Genomic DNA, 15,074 nt, shown 5'->3' with positions numbered 1-15,074 from the left:
GTTGAAATCTGAGAGATGAAATTTTCATTCTTAAGAAAATTCGCTGGGTGCCTGATACTTTTTTTCGACGATTTTTGAAAATTCATATCTCTTAAACTAAAAAGCCACAGCAACCAACAAATTGTTGATTATGATAGATTGAAAAATTTGGTATCAGATAAAAATATAAAATAATTAAGTATTTCCTACAGTAAAAGGTCAGTAAAACACGCCACCAAAAGTGTTAAAAAAGGGACATTTTCTCAATTTTGCCCATTTCCATTCAAACGCTATCCTCGTAAGCTAAAAGAGATAATTAAGATCTGATCGCAAAGCGTCTTAAATGTACGGACCAATCTCTACTGTGATACAATAGTTAAAAGGGAAACTTGAGATTTCTAAATTTTCATTCTTCAGAAAAAATCGCCAAGTGTTTTTGATACTTTTTTCGACGATTTTTGAAAATTCATATCTCTTAAATCCAAAAGCCACAGCAAATCCAACAAAATTGCTGATTATGATAGATTGAAAATTTGTATCAGATAAAAATATAAAATAATTATATTTCCTACAGTAAAGGTCAAAAACGCCACTAAAAGTGCTAAAAAGTGACATTTTTTAATTTTTGCCTATTTTATTCAAACGCGAAATATCCTGCAAGCTAAAAGAGATAATTAAGATCTGATCGCAGCGTCTTTAATGTACGACCAATCTCTATCAGATACAATAGTTAAAAGGGAAATCTGAGAGATGAAATTTTTCATTCTTAAGAAAAAAATTCGCCAAGGGGTGCTTGATACTTTTTGAAATGGATTTTGCACCATATCACTTAAACTAAAAGCCACATACAAACCAACAAAATTCAAGTTGATTATGATAGATTTGAAAAATTCTGTATCAGATAAAATATAAAATAATTATATTTCCTACAGTAAAGGTCAAAAAACGCCACTAAAAGTGCTAAAAGTGACATTTTCAATCCTTTTTGCCCATCTTTATTCAAACGCGAATATCTCGTAAGCTAAAAGAGATAATTAAGATCTGATCGCAGCGTCTTAATGTACGGACCAATCTCATCAGATACAATAGTGTTGTGTTGAAATCTGAGAGATGAAATTTTCATTCTTCGAAAAATCGCTAAGGGGTGCTTGATACTTTTTTTCGACGATTTTTGAAAAATTCATATCTCTTAAACTAAAAGCCACAGCAAAACTCAAACAAATTGGCTGATTATTATATGATTGAAAATTTGTATCGGATAAAAATATAAAATAATTATATTTCCTACAGTAAAAGGTCAAAAACGCCACCAAAAGTGCTAAAAAGTGACATTTTTCAATTTTGCCCATTTTATTCAAACGCGAATATCTCGTAAGCTAAAAGAGATAATTAAGATCTGATCGCAAAGCGTCTTAATGTACGGACCAATCTCTATCAGATACCAGTTAAAAGGGAAATCTGAGAGATGAAATTTTCATTCTTAAGAAAAATTCATATAAAGTTTTGATACTTTTTGAAATGGATTTTGAAAAATTCATATCATCAAACTAAAAGTTTTCAACAGCAAACCAAATAAATTGTTGATTAAGTGATAGATTGAAAAAATCGTATCAGATAAGAATATAAAATAAATTATATTTCCTACAGCAAAAGGTCAAAACACGCCACTAAAAGTGCCAAAAGTGACATTTTCACCTTTTGCCCATTTTATTCAAAAACGCGAATATCTCGTAAGCTAAAAAGAGATAATTAAGATCTGATCGCAGCGTTCCTAATGTACGGTCCAATCTCTATCATCAGATACAATAGTTAAAGGGGAAATCTGAGAGATGAAATTTTCATTCTAAGAAAATGGCAAAGGGGGTATGCTTGATACTTTTTCGAATGATTTTGAAAATCCATATCTCTTAAATCCAAGCTCACAGCAAACTAAATAAAATTGCTGATTATGATAGATTGAAAAAAATTCTGTATCAGATAAAATATAAAATAAATTATATTTACTACAGTGTGCTATCAAAAAAAACGCCACTCACAGCAAAGCTAAAAAGTGACATTTTTCAATTTTGCCCATTTTATTCAAACGCTGTAAATATCTCGTAAACTAAAAGAGATAATTAAGATCTGATCGCAGCGTCTTAATGTACGGACCAATCTCTATCAGGATACAATAATAGTTAAAAAGAGAGATGAAATTTTCATTCTTAAGAGAAAAATTGCCAAGGGGGTGTTTGATACTTTTTTCGACGATTTCACAATTAATATCTCTTTAAAGCCGCAGCGCAACGAATTGTTGATTATTAAAGATTAGAAAATTCTCTATCAGATAAAACATACAATAATTAAAATACGTGGGAAAATGTCTAAAAAACGTGGCTAAAAGTGCTAAAAGTGACATTCTTAAATTTTTGCCCATTTTTATCTTAATCGCGAATATCTCGTAAACTAAAAAAAGAGATACTAAGATCGCATCGCGCTGTCTTAATCTACGAACTACTCTTCTATAAGATACGGTAGTGAAAAGGTAAATCTGGAGATATGAAATTTTAATTCATAAGAAAATTGCCAAGGAGGTGCTTGATAACTTTTTTCTACTATTTTAGATAGTGAAAGCAATGGTTTCGCAATATGACCCGGTATCCATATTACAGTAGGTGAAATATACACGCCTACCTCTAATCTGGCGGGCTATTGTAAATATGCAGGTGAAAGGATTTAAATTATTAAATCGAATAATGTAATTTAATTATAAACTTAATAATGCAGCGCTCATCGGATTGCGATGGTACGGCAAGTTTGTAATTGGTAAAAGAAAAACAACGTCGTGAAATCCTTTTATTTGATGATAATTATGGAGTTTCACCACGTATGTGCCTAAACAATTCAATACATAAGTTAAAACAAAAACATTATATACAATGGAGAACAACAAACTTTCTTGTGCTGAGTATCGCAATGGTCAGATAAAAGTTACTGTTTGAGTATATGTTTCCAGTTGTTCTATTCGGTAATTACAACTCGAGTTGTAAACCAAATATAATGCAAAATTTTGAGAATAGAAGTTCGATAAAACGATACGCGATGCGCGAAATACATCTGGATTAGAGACCGGCAGCATGGATTACTGGTTGTAATCCATCGATAGCGTTTACCGAAACTGCACATGCAACGATGCGACAGTTCGCGAATAACCGTTGCGCCGTCGATGCCCCACGATCTGTGCACGGATTGCAATAGGCTCGACACTTTGTGATCTAAACTAAACCTGAATATGCGTCATGCGGCGTGCGAAATTGCTACGATTTGGCAATCTCATGAGTTGCATTCCCGCGCGGCGAATGCGTGATAAGAAGGCGTAAATTGTGTTCAAAACAAACACAATTCCCCGTGCCGAATGCCCACGCTTGCTGATAAATATGAAATAAACAATACAATTTATTCAATGATTTTAGTTCATGCTAGTGCCATCTCTGAATGAAATAGATAGTAGTCCCATTATATTAATTCCTGAATTTAGATTACTAAAATTAATAAAAAAAATTAAAATCCGAATTATGTTTTTCTGATTTCTTATGCCGAAAAATTGCCAGAACATACGTCTATTATTTTAGTGAAATTTTATTCGATAGAACAAAACAGATTGAAGATTCTAAATCGAAAAAGTTTTTGCACATTTGCAACATATAAAAAATAAAATTTTCATATTTAATTTTTCACCGAAAAATGTAAATCACGTTTGGTTCAATTGTGAGGAAACTAACATATAATTATAGAAATGACAATATTTACCAGATTCTGCGGTTGAATAAAAATATTCGCTACCGCAAGAATTTATTAGTGATGTTCATAACGCACTCACTTTGTTTTTGAATAGGTACACTAAACTCGGAAAATTTAGATTTACGACGATTATACACGGGATAAATTACTATTAAAATACCGAACACGGCTAAAACCACTAATTATCACTGGTGATCAACCAAATATAAAGCAATAAAGGACAATAAACGCACAAGCAATAACAAACATTACTATCGTCACAAGTTAAAAATAAATAGTCGACTGCTGACCGAATATAATGCAAATTTAGAATGCAGAAGATCGAACAAACAATGCGAGTCGCGAGAAATACGTCAGGATCAATCAGAGACCGACGCGAAACTGGCCACTATTCGCGGCTAGTGCAAGCCGTAGCCGAGCAGGCAACGACGCGATAGTTACTGATAAGAAAGCAAGAGGTGCGCAAAGCCGGCGCGTCGATGGCATACGACCTTGTGTACGAATTGCAAGAGATGCGCAAAGCCGGCAGCGCGTCGGTTGCACGCGAACTGATGCGGCAACGTGCGACGTGAGAAGAAGGCAACAACGAAATACCGGAATGCGATAAGAAAGTGTATATTGTGTTCAAAAACAAACACAATTCTCATGCCGAATGCCCACGTTTGCCGATAAAAATATAAATAAACAATACAATTATATTTTATGATTTTTAGTTCATGCTAGTGCCATCTCTGAATGATACAAGTATGAGATCCGGACTTTTGATTATTAAAATTAATTAAACGTCCAGGACGAATCTCGTCGATTCTCAAATGATGATGATTGCAGAAATTGCATAATTGCAGAAATCTTAGTCAAAGTACCTAAGTTTTTATTACGCATAACGTCTTTGATAAAGATGTTTCATATTTACAGAATTCACTGTTGCACAAAATGCAAAATGTGATTGATTCAAGTGAGACTTTATTGAATACCTATCTACTTTAACATAAAATGTGTTTGGTTTAAATTAATTGTCATTAAAAATTGATTTAATATTAAATTAATTATAAAAGACAATAAATTAATTGCAATATCACCTCAGTTTATTTTCATATAGTTTATCACCTTCAATTTTGATATATAAAGATCCCAGCATCCACAAACAATTTACTCATAAATATAATCCAACACAATGAAGATTATCACTGTTATATTGGTAGCTTGCGGTAAGTAAAACACTAAATACACAGTCTTTGGATAGTTTCAATTATTAACTGTGTTTTTAAAATTTGATTGCATGTTTTAAAATATTTCAGTTGTCATGATGCACGCGGATTTAACATACGCTCAATGTGGTGGACCCTGTCCAGTACCTAATTCTCCTGTCTGTGCTGAGAACGCTCAGGGCGAATTTCGTAGATTTCCAAATCAATGCGATTTAAATACTCATAACTGCGAAAATCCTAAGGAACGTAAGTTTTTATTATACAAAGCTTGTTTAATACATGTTTAATTTTTCTATTTTACAGTATTCTTGATCACATCGACCGCAAACTGTGATTAACTCAAATATGTTTGATAACAACAAAGGACTTATTTAGATGTTACCTAATACATAATTGAATAAAACGTGTTTGTTTTAAATTAACTGTTATCCAAAATTAATTATAGTGACAAAAACAACTGCAGAACTAGTTAATAAGTACGAGTATTACTTACTCCAAATTTAAAAATAAAAACACGTTTGCACATGAATTTGCCTAATTAAATATTATTGCGATACAATTAGAAGACATTACCAAAACTTTTTTTTTTTTAATTTGACATAAGGGATGATTTACTTGTATAGCCATGCGCGAGATTTTTTATTTTTTTTGTTTTTAGATTGATTAATGCAAATGTTTTATCTGTTGTCACTGTAACGCACAAAACACAAATTGTACTGCGTAGAATTGTACTATCATAATAAATATGTGCTAACAAACTCACAATAACATCTAATTTTAGTGTGCTTGTAAATACAGAGTCAAATATAAAAAAAATATGAGCACCTATTAATTCTGCGCATGTGCAAGTTCAAATTTACTGGAACCAGAAACAATGGAGTAATAATTTAAAATTTGTTATCCGATTACATATCCAATCATAATAAATATCATAATTTTACTAGTAAAATACTTTTATTTTGCGTAAGTTTTAATTAAAATTCAATGACACCTGTATATCATCCATTTTTAACAAAGGGCAATAAGTTAATTGTTTCTTTGAGTTTATTTCCGTGTAGTTTATCACCTTCATTTTTTGATATATAAAGGTCCCAGCATCCACAAACAATTTACTCATACTCGTAAATAAACTCAATCAAAATGAAGCTTATCACTGTAGTATTGATCGCTTGCGGTAGGTAAAACATAAAATAAAAACATAGTCGCTGGGTAGTAACAATTATTAATTGATTTTTTAAAATTAAATTTCATATTTTAAAATTTTGCAGTTGTCCTGACGCAAGCGGATGTATCCTACGCACAATGTAATGGATACTGTTCAATGATACTTAAACCAGTCTGTGGTCAGAACGCTTGGGGTGAAATACGTTCATTCGGAAGTGAATGCGTATTAGACATGCATAACTGCCAATATCCTCATAACAGTAAGTTTTTATTATTCAAAGCATGGTTAATACATATTAAATGTTTCGATTTTACAGAATTCCTCCTTAACCCGGCCGTCATATGTTGAGAAATCAAATATGTTCGATAACAACTTGACAATGGACTTGTTTAGGTATTATCTAGTATCAACTTACATTAGCATAAAACTTGTTTGCTTTAAATTTACTGTTATCAAAAATTAATTATATAAACAACAATAACAACCGATTTTGAAACTGGTTAATGGGAGATACTTATTAACATCATAATTTAATTACTTTAAAATGAGAATAAACAACTACTATTAAATGTTGTTAACTGCTTGTTATTTATGATAATGGTTACCTAATCGTTTGCATAGTTATATAAAGACAAAAATATTCCAAAGTGTCATTTAGTGTCATTGGAAAAGAGGAACGATGAGGTCACTGTCATTACTTTTCGCCTTAGGTATGATATAACTTAAATTGTATGAAATTATTTATTAATTTATTAATTTAATTATGTATTTTGCAGTTATATTTGCAGCAATGCTGAGTTTTGGTGCAGCAGTGTGTCCCACTGCTTGCACTCAACAGTATGATCCAATTTGTGGCCAAAATGACGCTGGGGAGAAGAGATTGTACCGCAATCCATGTTTGATGGCAATGGAGAACTGTCCCATGCCTATGAGCAGAAGTAAGTATATTTTAATTTAATTTTTATAAATTTACTAAATTATAAAATTTATTCTTTTAAATTTGTGCCATTTAAAAAAGGAAGATGTTAATTCAAACCAACAAAAAAACTACCAATTAACTTGATTGTATTTTATAATAACTCCATGAAGTTATTACTCAAAAAATTGTAATTTTGAGCAAAATTATTTAGAAAAATAAACTGGTTTTACCAATATACCTACCTATGATTAGATAGCAACATATTACAAGTATGCATAAGCAGACAGTTTTATGCGAAAAAAATAAATACATGTCGATAGATATTGTTGTTCAAAATTGTATTTGCAACGTTTAATAATTTTGACGCTTGTGAAAATATGATAAGCAAATTACCAACGTATTGCAAGACACGCCATACCGTTTATCACTTCTATTTTAGTTCAGTTTTTGGGTAGGCAATTTGTATTCGCATTAGAATAACCTTCATCAAAGGTAAAAAACACTTATCGGTTAACACCTCCACGCCGTTAGCTTATAAAAGCCTGTGTTACACCAAAGCGAATTAGTCAAGTGTAACATTCACTCGCAATTACACACGGCGCAAGTTGTATCAGTTCCTATAACTGAGAAATTCCTCAAATATTTACCATGAAGACTGCTATTGCATTTATGTTCTTAGGTAAGCCAAGAAAAATATAGAATAATCATTTTTCTTAATTATTTATTTATTATTTTTTGCTATAATTTTAAATTAAATTTAAAAAAAGTAAAAATTAAATCCTAAAATGGAATCTGAACTAAATGAGAACGTAAACTAAACAAAAATTAAAAATTACTTCTTTTATTGACAGTTTTTATTGCTCTTATTAATAATGGAAGCACCCGGTGTGATTTTGGATGTGTTCACATAAAAGGCCCTGTTTGTGCAATTGATGTCGATGGTTCTTATCAATATTTTGCCAATGACTGCAAAATGAGTTTGGCGAACTGCAAAAATCATACCAAAGGTATCACTTGAAATAAACTTGAAATTTGTACTTAAATTTAATGCCTTTTATTGTTTGCAGGTTATAAAAAAGTAGATGATTTGGACTTGTGCTCAGACGACTAACATTAACTCTTCATTTAATCCTTAATATTAATTAGTTGTGATATTACGACAGGCGAACGCTTGCACCGCCGGGGCATTCGCCCTGGGAAAGAATTTTGAATTCTAAAACAAAAATATTCACATTTTAATTTAAGAAAAAAACTTCTTCATATTTACAATGTGTAAAGAAAATCGACTTACGCTTGTCCTGCTCACAATTGTAATTAGTCAGGACGCATTCGTTGCCGAAAGTGATGGGCTTGGCAACATCATCACCTCCGCAAACGGGGATGTATGACTCCGGGCAGGGTTTCAAGCATGGTTTGGCTTTCAACGCGGCTTTCGTGGAGCCCTTTGCTGGCGACGCCGATGCGAATGCCAGCAAGCCAACTAAAAGTAATAAAAATTGTTTGTTTTGTACGATATTATTGAAATTATTGTCGGAAAATGTTCCTAATCGGTTTAGTTCACACGTGACATCATAAACTTTATATTATTCATAAGTACTTGTTGTTATCTATTGTTAAACCAAATAAAAGCAATTTGACGTTTGTATATTTATGAGGAGTATTAATTTGCAACGGCACGTTAATTCCGCATTTGCGTCAATCGCAATTCTAGCATGTTTAAACACTGAACACAACATACTTGCGCAAATCAATAGAATACTCTTCATTGTTGGCGAAAATATAACACAAACACAGCAGAAAGAATGGAACTAAAGTGTATCGACAGAGGTCGGTTATATAAACCGAAATCCCCACCTGATGGTGACCGCTAGTTAAAGTCCCTGCTCATCTCGTGTAATTACTGAATTGTGTTGTCATTATATGTCGCTGAGTGAAGCACATAAATCCACATTTAGTTGATTATGACTGCGCGATTCGCCGAAGGAAGTTGTGTAAACACGAACACGAATGTTTGTAAATCATAATGGCGTCTATTATTTAGTACCGGTTGAAGCATCAAGTGTCAATTACTGAATAGCATCAAATATTTTTAAAGATATTTTTAAAATTAGCAAGTATTTGCTTTATGCGCGAATAATTTTTCGGTCAAGTAATTTATGACATGGGAAAAACGTTATATTCAATGTCATTGAACATTTAATAAAGGCAGTCACGAAGATTTTATTATAAAAGTAGAATTAATGTTTTGCTGATGAAAAAATATAGTTATTATTGAATATATAAACTTTACATTAAATATTTTTAGGTTTATTTATTAGTTGAGCTTTTATCCAATAAATAAGTGCATTCTATGTTCAATTATTCAATTTCTTTCAACGTGTGTCTGTTGCAACCGAGCAAGGTCATTGGCAATTTGAATTTGCGCGTGTTAAACTTGAATTAAACATTTCCACTCTACTACTTTCTGCACAGCGCAATTACATTTATTAACGCAAAATTTTAAAAATTGGTTAAGGTCGCTTTAATAAAATTGGCATTCACTGTCTCCGCACCAGATGTCAACCAGCGATTACTTACCTGTTTAATTACATTAAGTATTGCCAACTTTGTTTATTTGCACGCTAATGACATTATTTACATCTACCAAGTGGATTTTACCTCCAGTGGTCACTTCAACGGTGATCTAAGATAAACATACTTGACGGTCAACTCGCGTGCGCATTTCAATTTTTACGAGTATTAGCAGGCGTGTTAAACGTTTAAGCATTTAGTGCCAGTCGATACATCACTTTGGTCAGTGAGTAGTTGATCGTCGGGATGTATTCGCAGTTGTTTCTATTAGTCTCTCTCGTGGTGAGCGCTTCTTGCGCTGGGTTGAATGAAGAATTTACTTGGACACGGATTAATTATGTATGGCCTACACCATCCAGATCTGGTTTTGGCAGAGGATACAAACCTTATGTGCCTACAACGTATGGCAGTTATGGTCAGGGTGGTGTTGTCATTCATGGGACGGATTTTGCATTTCCTGGTAATGTAAATACCGAACATAGTCAGAATATGAAAACTACTACATCTACTACAACAGCTAGTCCTTCAAGTGGAGATAAAGAGGATTTTAAGGATGTTGATTACGTTTATCGTAAGTAATTTCTTTTAAAAATTAAAATATTATAAATTTATACTTGGATTTTTCTCTTGACTGTGCCCGCTTAGTTTTGAATAAAAAAATAGGCACTTATAAATTTATTTCGGACATTTTTTTTCTATTCTCGAAAGAAAAATTGTTGTTTTCTATAATAAAGAAGTGTTCTAGGTTCTTTGCAATTTTATATTGTATTTACTATTGGTACAAGTCAAATTTTATTTTAAAACAAAAGTATTAAATGTGTTTACATCGTTTGAATATTATAATGTTTATCAGTGTTAGATGCAAATAGGTTAATACTGATTAGTAAAAAAGGGAACAAGTTATCAAAGTTTTATTGCTAACGTTTTTTACTTATCAACAAGTATTATATCATACGTCAATTAATTTGCACTTCGATACTAATTTATGACTATTTTTTCATTTTAAAAACTATGATTTTTTAACACTTCTACGAATATTATTTTATATTGAGATGTTAATCACCGTTCTGGTAAACCAATAATAACAATAAAAAAAACAAGTATTTGAGTATTACACAACATACATGTAATTATTGTCTGCTTGCGGCGACCATGAGTAAAGATGTTTAGATAAAAATAATGTTATAAATCAGAAATATTACAAAATCAACTAGTTTCTGATATTACAAAGTAAATATGTTATTAATATTTATAGAAAACAACATTCCAATGGGTGCAAACCGTTGGCAGGATAAATTATTCATAACGGTGCCAAGACGCAGGGGTGGTGTGCCAGCAACCCTCAATTATGTCTCAATGAGTAGTACCAGTAGACATAACGTACCATTAACCCCGTATCCAAACTGGAAGGCGAATCAACTAGATGCACCCGCACATGAGAGATTGGTTTCTATCTATCGAGTTGCAATTGATGCTTGTGATAGATTATGGGCAATAGATACAGGCATAATTGAAATTCCAGGTAATACATAACTACTATAACTATAAATATATTATAACAATATTAAAATTCAATTTGTTTAGGCAATCGCACTGATATTCAACCACATTCAATTGTAATTTACGACTTAAAAACCGACAAATTAATCCACCGTTACACATTGAAAGATTCCGACCTTCGTCCACCCACGATTTTGGCGTTGATTACTGTTGATGTGACTGCTGATACCTGCGACAATGCGTATGCCTACATGCCTGATTTAGCAGGATATGGCTTGATTATTTATAGTCTCAAAGATAATAACTCCTGGAGAGTAAATCACAACTATTTCTACCTGGAACCCTCAGCAGGAGAATTTAATATTGGCGGTCAAAAATTCCAATGGAATGATGGAGTCTTCAGTGTTGCGTTATCTGGGATTAAACAAGATGGCTATCGGGATATGTTCTTTCATTCTATGGCTGGCGTTCACATGTACAAAGTGTCTACGGACGTTTTGAAAAATCAAACGAGGGCTACACGTTCATATCATGAGAATGACTTTATTGTAATGTTCCGTAATTTTAATATAAACTTAAATTAATTGGTTTTTATTTGTAGGACTTGGGACATCGTGGGGATCTTGCTCAAACGTCAGCAACTGATTTGCATAAACCAACCGGAGTGCTTTTATGAGTTTGGTCAATCAGAATGCTCTTGGATGCTGGAATACAAACAAAGCGTTTACTCCCGATAACTTTGACATTGTTCAGAAAAATGATCAGAAAATGATTTATCCATGTGACTTAAAAGTCTACAAAGACGATGTGATTTTGTTGACGAATAACATGCCAATATTTTTATACAGTAGCTTGAATTATGATGAAGTTAATTTCCGAATTTGGATGAATTCAGTTGACGCAGCTGTCAGTTCAACGAAATGTAGTGCACGGCGAGGTGGAAGGCCTTCTTACGGAAAATATTAATAAATTAATGTATATTGCAGAACAAACAATAAAGAGAAATTGATTTTTAATAAATTGAGTATTTTTACAAAGTTTTAAAATGTTGTTTGTTTACGCAGCGAAAAGAGAGAGAGAATGATTTCATGATCAAGGTTGTTTACTTGAAATACTTATCTCCATAAAAGTTTAAAGTGGAATTTCAACATGTATGAATAACTTGCTTATTCTCATTTTGATGCATGTCGCGCCATCTGTAGAACATTTATTTTACTAACGTTAATCACTGGCCTGCTGTTGTTAAATAAAATTTAATTCATATTATCCTCAAGATAATAATTAACCACTTCCACATAGCGAGTTGTTTTATTAAGATAAAAAATATTTATAAAAATAAATTCATTCCTCACACTGAGATATATTTTTGTACATCTCTCGTTTGACACATGATAGTTCAGTTCATCAAATGTAAACAAACTTTAAAGTTAAGTTCGATTTGTGCTACACAGCAAGATTTAGGTATTACAACAAGGTACGAGTATCATCGAAGTCCAGTAACACCTACGCAACGCAAAAAACCTATGAAGTGTACTACGGAAAATACGTACATGTTTGCACTTTAACATCGCGTCAAAGTCCTAACCTGCAACGATGAATACAAGGAAAAGGAGTGGTTCCTGGTCGAAAAAAGCAGCTAAAGGGCAAAGTGGTGCAAATATACGAATCGTTACTAAAGGGAGAGGAATTGGCCAAGAATAACCCAACGTTTTGGGATGAATTGTTCCTGATCAAGCCGAAATTATGGCACCTGGAAACAGAACTAACACGATTAACACCAGAGCAGCTTACAATTGCCAAAGAAAACATCAATGCTTTATTCATTCAGTGCATTGAATCACTCAGCCATGAGAAGCACATCAGGATTGTGATTGCCATGCAGACACTATGTGTATTGGTACACTCCATCTATAAGAAAACTAGCAGTGAGCCAGGGTTTGATGTAATCAGCTTGTTGATGGGAGTTCAAAATGCAGAGGAAAAGATGCAGAAACTACTTAATCATTGTCAATTCTTTTTGGCTGGTAATTAATAACAATGATAAAATCATCAGATTTTAATATTTGAATCTACTTTTTTATTCTAGGTGAATATCCTGACAGTCTAAAAGGTCTCTGCCTAAAACTACTCTTGGTATTTGTCACTGGTACTGAGAATGTTAACCAAAATACTCTCATTGAGTACATCATGATGGCACCTTTGTTTGAAAGTTTAATTCAGTTGCTCTGCGAAGCTACACAGAGACAAACTCATGGTCATGATGTTGTCCTCTTATTAACCTTACTTGTGAATTACAGAAAACATGAGTCTGCAAATCCATACATTGTCAAATTGTCAATTATTGATGACGAATTAGCACTGAATGGTTATGGGCAAGTGATCACTGCATCACTGACAGAATTCTGTAAACAGTTTGTTAATCAACAAGCTGAGACACAAAATTCTTCCTGGTTGTCAACTCTGTCGACGTTTACAACTCGCGTAGGTAGTATGTTTATTTCTGAAGAGGAAGGCATGCGAAATCAGAAGATCAAGGCAAATAATGCTTTATTACTTGCGTTGTACGAAGCGATTCATTTAAATCGTAACTTTATAACGACGTTGGCCCAAATGCAGACTGATACAAGTTCGCCGCCATCGCCGAGCAATACTTTGAATTCAGGGCCAACGCCTGATTTGTCTAGCGTGCCTGTTATTGATGTAAATGCGCAACCATCGAATTTATTGGTCACGTTCTTCCAGTATTGGTAAGTTATCAAAATGTCAAAGGTTTTAAATAGGTAAAAATTAAAATTATTTAATGTGTAGCTCCATTGTGATGCAAGATACAAAGACAGATTCCGGTACTAATACAGTCAAGTTGTGTTTTATCATTTTGAGTTGCATTGCTGAAGATCAGTATGCAAATTCATTGATGCATGATGTAAGTCTTACTTTCAAAGTACAACTGCACAGAATGCCGATGCGACATCAGAAACCTAATACAAAGGCCCCATCACCACAGCCACTTGTTGCTATCTTACTAGGTATAGTATAATATATTTAAACGTTTACCGCTGTAATTTTGATATTTATGTCTAGATTTGCTTGTGGAATTCATCGTCAGCCACAAAATGAAGAAACTGCCTTTAGAGTTATACATGTTAGCAATCGGTATAATCCACAGGCTTTTAGTATACCAAAAACGTTGTCGCGTGCGGATAAATTACAAATGGATTGATTTGTGGGAAAGCCTCACGTCGCTTATTAAGTATCTCATTCAAAATGAAAGCACGCTAACGAAAAAAATGAACATTTTTGATCTTTGTCTACGCATTGTCAATATTTTGAACTTTTTCATTACTTACGGTGATACATTTTTGCCAACGCCTGGCAGCTACGATGAACTTTACTATGAATTGATCCGGAATTCCGATATTTTCACTAATTTAGACGCGATGTGTTTGAGATATGAGACAATGGATAATGAGTTCAAAGAGAACGCACAGAAACTCAACAATAGTTTGATTAATATCCGAGCGATTAGTAAACACTTTGAGCCGAAAATTAAAGAATGGCTTGCGTCGCAACACTTGTCAACTCCGTCCGAGGAACAAATCTTGGATGTAGTAAAAGCTAACTATGGAAGTTTGCTTCTCAAGTTGCATGATTCGTTGGAGCAATACGAGCGCTATTCGGAGAACCCGAACCATTTGAATTTCTTTACGGCGATGGTGACTAGTGTCGTGTGCAATTCAAAACTGGACTCCTCTACCATTGATACCGATGCTATTTTGGAGGAGCTGACTGCACCCGTCTTGTAATTTAGTTTGGACACAGTACTGATTTGTATAGAGATTGGTTTTGAGGTAATAATCTATTTTAACATTGCGAATGTTGCAAAAAAATATTATTCATAATAAAGTTTATTTAACTAATTCATGTTGGGATAATTTAGAATAATTAATTCATC

General features: G+C 33.0%; 3 protein-coding genes and 2 long non-coding RNA genes across 5 annotated transcripts; 4 read left to right on the top strand and 1 right to left on the bottom strand.

Annotated features, from left to right (window-relative positions):
• Positions 1-6,013: 6,013 nt before the first annotated feature.
• Positions 6,014-6,705, top strand: LOC135791134 (uncharacterized). Its single transcript, XR_010547934.1, has 3 exons — positions 6,014-6,141; positions 6,236-6,391; positions 6,449-6,705. It is a non-coding gene; the product is annotated as an uncharacterized lncRNA (long non-coding RNA).
• An 892-nt stretch (positions 6,706-7,597) lies between these two features.
• LOC135790554 (uncharacterized) lies at positions 7,598-8,698 on the top strand. The gene is made up of 3 exons (XR_010547814.1): positions 7,598-7,730; positions 7,903-8,058; positions 8,119-8,698. It is a non-coding gene; the product is annotated as an uncharacterized lncRNA (long non-coding RNA).
• On the bottom strand, positions 8,083-8,920 carry LOC135790553 (turripeptide Pal9.2-like). The gene is made up of 3 exons (XM_065300787.1): positions 8,790-8,920; positions 8,343-8,531; positions 8,083-8,264 (listed from the first exon to the last, which is right to left on the bottom strand). Exons 1-3 carry the CDS (start codon positions 8,815-8,817, stop codon positions 8,206-8,208), a joined length of 276 nt encoding a protein of 91 aa, XP_065156859.1. The 5' UTR covers positions 8,818-8,920; the 3' UTR covers positions 8,083-8,205.
• An 802-nt stretch (positions 8,921-9,722) lies between these two features.
• On the top strand, positions 9,723-12,168 carry LOC135790950 (L-dopachrome tautomerase yellow-f2-like). The gene is given in 5 exon segments (XM_065301248.1): positions 9,723-10,193; positions 10,878-11,144; positions 11,207-11,670; positions 11,724-11,787; positions 11,790-12,168. Coding segments are annotated over 5 exon segments (1,419 nt in total). The 5' UTR covers positions 9,723-9,868; the 3' UTR covers positions 12,089-12,168.
• A 163-nt stretch (positions 12,169-12,331) lies between these two features.
• LOC135790552 (armadillo-like helical domain-containing protein 3) lies at positions 12,332-15,039 on the top strand. Its single transcript, XM_065300786.1, is given in 5 exon segments — positions 12,332-12,748; positions 12,750-13,146; positions 13,209-13,869; positions 13,931-14,148; positions 14,204-15,039. Coding segments are annotated over 5 exon segments (2,031 nt in total). The 5' UTR covers positions 12,332-12,715; the 3' UTR covers positions 14,926-15,039.
• The last annotated feature ends 35 nt before the right edge of the window (positions 15,040-15,074 follow it).

The sequence above is a fragment of the Atheta coriaria genome, unplaced genomic scaffold (genome assembly GCF_025399875.1).
Source record: "Atheta coriaria isolate IRGN ID8LTWV9N9 unplaced genomic scaffold, Caltech_Dcor_3.1 hic_scaffold_4_pilon, whole genome shotgun sequence".
Classification (NCBI taxonomy): Eukaryota; Metazoa; Arthropoda; class Insecta; order Coleoptera; family Staphylinidae; genus Dalotia; species Dalotia coriaria.
This window is presented reverse-complemented; position numbering and strand designations above follow the sequence as displayed.

Excerpts from the sequence above, each read along its gene's own strand:
- LOC135790553 (XM_065300787.1), bottom strand. The coding sequence starts at position 8,817 with ATGAAGAGTATTCTATTGATTTGCGCAA. Across the intron at positions 8,532-8,789 it reads TATTCTATTGATTTGCGCAA|TTGGCTTGCTGGCATTCGCA; the intron begins GTATGTTGTGTT and ends TATTACTTTTAG. Across the intron at positions 8,265-8,342 it reads CAATTGTGAGCAGGACAAGC|AATTCAAAATTCTTTCCCAG; the intron begins GTAAGTCGATTT and ends TTTTTGTTTTAG.